Source organism: Lathyrus oleraceus, chromosome 5 (genome assembly GCF_024323335.1).
Source record: "Lathyrus oleraceus cultivar Zhongwan6 chromosome 5, CAAS_Psat_ZW6_1.0, whole genome shotgun sequence".
Taxonomy (NCBI): domain Eukaryota; kingdom Viridiplantae; phylum Streptophyta; class Magnoliopsida; order Fabales; family Fabaceae; genus Lathyrus; species Lathyrus oleraceus.
The window spans coordinates 121,362,183-121,365,714 of record NC_066583.1 but is presented as its reverse complement, the minus strand read 5'-3'; the positions used below and the strand labels follow the sequence as shown (position 1 = coordinate 121,365,714).

Below are 3,532 nucleotides of genomic sequence, written 5' to 3'. Positions count from 1 at the left end.
TGGACAACTGTTTCGTGTCGGCTAAAGACCCCGGATCTACTGTTATATGCATAACAAAGCCTCAATAGCACGAGGCTCTTTATCCGTCCTACTCCGTTTGGTCAAATGTATAAATACCTTCATAAAGAGTTTTCAGGTATATAATCTCTAATCTCCACTTTCACTCCAACTATCTTGAACCATAAACTGATTTGGACGTTGGAGTGCTAACCATTTAGGTACCCCATGAGTCCATTGTATCGGAGATAACAAACGCTAATTAGTGGCATCACATCAAGATTGATCTCTTTAATCGAAGAAGCATCGTGATCACAAGCTTCGATCCATGGTGTCACACCGACGTAGTGAATCAAAAGCTTCGTTCGACTGTAGTTTTTCCAATCATCACCATTTATGGTTCTACAACAAAACAAAATGTCAAAATAAATATTTTAACTTATAAAAATTAAATTAAAAAATTGTATTAAAATGTTTACATTTTTATAAAAAATTATGTTTCAAAAATATAAAAAATATTCATTTAAAAAAAAAAACTAAAACAAACTGATTTAAATTTATTTAAATTTATTGTTCGAAGATACTTAAGCATGTGAGATTTCTTCTTCTTACTACCTAACACGAACCCCTCTTAGCTTAAGTAGGACATGAATTATTAATATTCAGCGGTATGGACAGAATATCATAAATCTCATATTCGTACAACCGTAGGTTATGCTTTTGCTTACGGAGAGATTCGGTTGTATCTTAACTAAACAACAAACACCGTACAATCTTGTCTGTACTCACAATCTTGTTGATTATTTAGCCACGTAATAATATCACTTGCAAGTTGCATAGCCTCTTTGCGCGTTGAAGTGGGGTGTAGTAGTAGTAATAGTAGTAATAGTAGTAAAATAAGGATGAAAAGGATCTCAATGGTCTCAATATACATACAAAGAAAGTTTCCTAATTGGGCCAGGTTGGGGCGGTGGCTCTAAGCTCTTGCCAGTTGCAAATTCAACATTTCCCACTCTCAATTGGGAGAAGAAACTAAAATGAGAAATAAAGACAAAAAAGAGTATGGGAGGAGACAAGAATCGAAAAATAGAAAAAGCATAATGTATTCTTATTATTTTTTGAATAAAAAACAATAATGTATTACTATTTGATACCAGTGTGGAAAAAAATGAAAAGTTGTATATTTGTTAATCGACAAAAATAATCGAGTTTAAAATGTTTTAATTCGATGTTCATAAAAAATAATTGTTTAAATGTGTAAAAATAAATTGGATAAAAATTTAATCTAAACTAGAAAAAACTATAATTTCTTACCAAACGCTAAGATTGGAATACTAATATTGAAAAAGTTACCTGTTCATGTAATATTTATTGTATTACTGTAATTAATTAAGCAGCGTTTTCTACAGGAATCAGATAATTGACGAATTTCCAACCGTTAATTAATTATATATATATTTGGAAAGTTATTGTACAATATTCAGTTATTCAAAAACACGTCTGTTACATAAAGTTTAACTCCAAAATATAATAATACAGTAATTAAAGGCCAGTGCTTGCCAGCAGTAAAATAATGCTTAGCTTAGCCACGTTAAAAATAAAAAGCAAAGAAGAAAATTTAATCCAGAAACAGAATTAGAATCCGAATTAAGCAGAACAAAATCCAAGTGCAGCGTAATTAAATTCCTTAAAATAATACTAATTAACAGAATTATGATTATTAACTAATTAATTAATTCAATGAAAACCATTGTTATGAGAAAAATTAGAAGAAACATATTCCCTAACTTCCTTCGCAATCACACCTCTCATCACATCCCAGAACGCCGACGGAACACTTTCCGGCGACGGTGACGGTCGATGATCAGCAACCGCCTCGTCCTGTTCTTCCAGACCACCGCCATAAACATTCCCCGGAGGAGCAAGAGTCAACGCGGTCAACGGATCATCCTCCACCGGAAAACAAGATCGAGCAAACGGACCGGTAGGATTTCCCAAACCCCCGTTCACCGTAACAGAATCTCCACCACCACCACCACCACTATCGCCACAACCGCGACCACTTGCTCTTCTCTTAAGCGTCGAGTTCCAATGATTCTTCACAGCATTATCGGTCCGACCCGGTAAAAGACGCGCAATGGTTGCCCAACGGTTACCGTATTGACCATGCGCGGCTATGATAGTTTCATCCTCTTGCGACGAGAATGGCCGGTGCTCCACCGTTGGACTCAGCTGATTACACCAGCGGAGTCGGCAAGACTTACCGGACCTCCCCTTAATATAGCGGCTAATAAGCGACCAGTTTCTCGCTCCGTGTTGCTCCACAAGCCGCGTTAGAATTCTATCTTCTTCAGCACTCCATGGACCTTTGATCCTATCTACTTTGTTTCGATTCAACGGATTTGATTCCGAAGAACAAGAATCCGATGAAGAAGTAGTTGTAGAAGAGCTTCTATTCATTGCTTCAAAATTCATATTCATAAAAAAAATAACAAATTTGAGATTAATAGAAAGTAGCAGAGAGAAGGGACTAAGAGAGTGAGGTGTTAATTGGGTTTATATATGGAGAGAAGAACAAGAGTGATTGGGTGGTTAATTAAATATAAAGGTGCATGCAAGTTATAATAATAATAATAAATAGTAAAAAATAATGAATATATTTGGGTAAGGTATTGTTAGGGTATGACCGTGAGAGGAAGGGTAGTTTCCAGGAAACTAGGGTTTTGTATAGTTGGTGGGTGTAGACTATAGAGAGAGTCTAATTACAATGACTCTATAGATTAGATGCGATTTGATTTGGGTGTGTGTATAGGAGCAACCTTTCTGGCTGGCACACTCTGATCCATGTTTGTCTTCTTCTTTCTTTTCTCTCTTTTTACCGTTCTGTCCTCATTGAAATTTCCTCACTTCATCATTATCTATATTATAAAAATCAACACTTACTGTTATTCGGTCATTTTCTTCTTACTGTTTTAGCATTTATAATGATAACAGTTAGGCACAAATTTGGAGTTATTAGTAGAATAAAAATTAGAGTAACCTAGTTCACATAGGATCGGTACCACACACACAGCTGTAGAGTGTATAGAGAGAGTAATAATGTAAATAAATAGAGGGGTGTGAGTATAGGGGAGCAAGAAAAATAGCACAGAAATGGAAATAAAAGAGGGTATAAAAATCATAAAATCATTCTCGTACTGAATAAGTAGGGCAGGGAAATGAAAGACGGTGAGTGAATAAAATAGTATTAGAGGGAGAAGTGGTTAATGGAAAATTTTGTTGGGTGTGTTTAAAACATGACATGACAGGAAAATTTGAGCTGTTTGACACACAACAAACGTTTTTTTTTAAAATATTTAGTACTAAAAAACAATGGAAGATTTTAAAATAATATCTGCAAGTGGGGTCGAAAGTCTTTTTGACTACTTTTGTTTGATGAACTATATACAGCTGTAATCTGAAAGCCAAACTCATCTTCTCTCTTCTCCTCCTCCTCTCAAGTCTATCCATAAGGAATATAGTGCTCATCAATAAT

At 35.1% G+C, this 3,532-nt stretch overlaps 1 protein-coding gene across 1 annotated transcript; it reads right to left on the bottom strand.

Annotated features, from left to right (window-relative positions):
* Positions 1-1,644: 1,644 nt before the first annotated feature.
* LOC127088182 (transcription factor MYB73) lies at positions 1,645-3,258 on the bottom strand. Its single transcript, XM_051029101.1, has one exon. It carries the CDS (start codon positions 2,476-2,478, stop codon positions 1,735-1,737), a length of 744 nt encoding a protein of 247 aa, XP_050885058.1. The 5' UTR covers positions 2,479-3,258; the 3' UTR covers positions 1,645-1,734.
* Between the last annotated feature and the right edge of the window lie 274 nt (positions 3,259-3,532).

Coding starts and splice junctions, on each gene's coding strand:
- LOC127088182 (XM_051029101.1), bottom strand. CDS start 2,478: ATGAATATGAATTTTGAAGCAATGAATAGAAGCTCTTCTACAACTACT.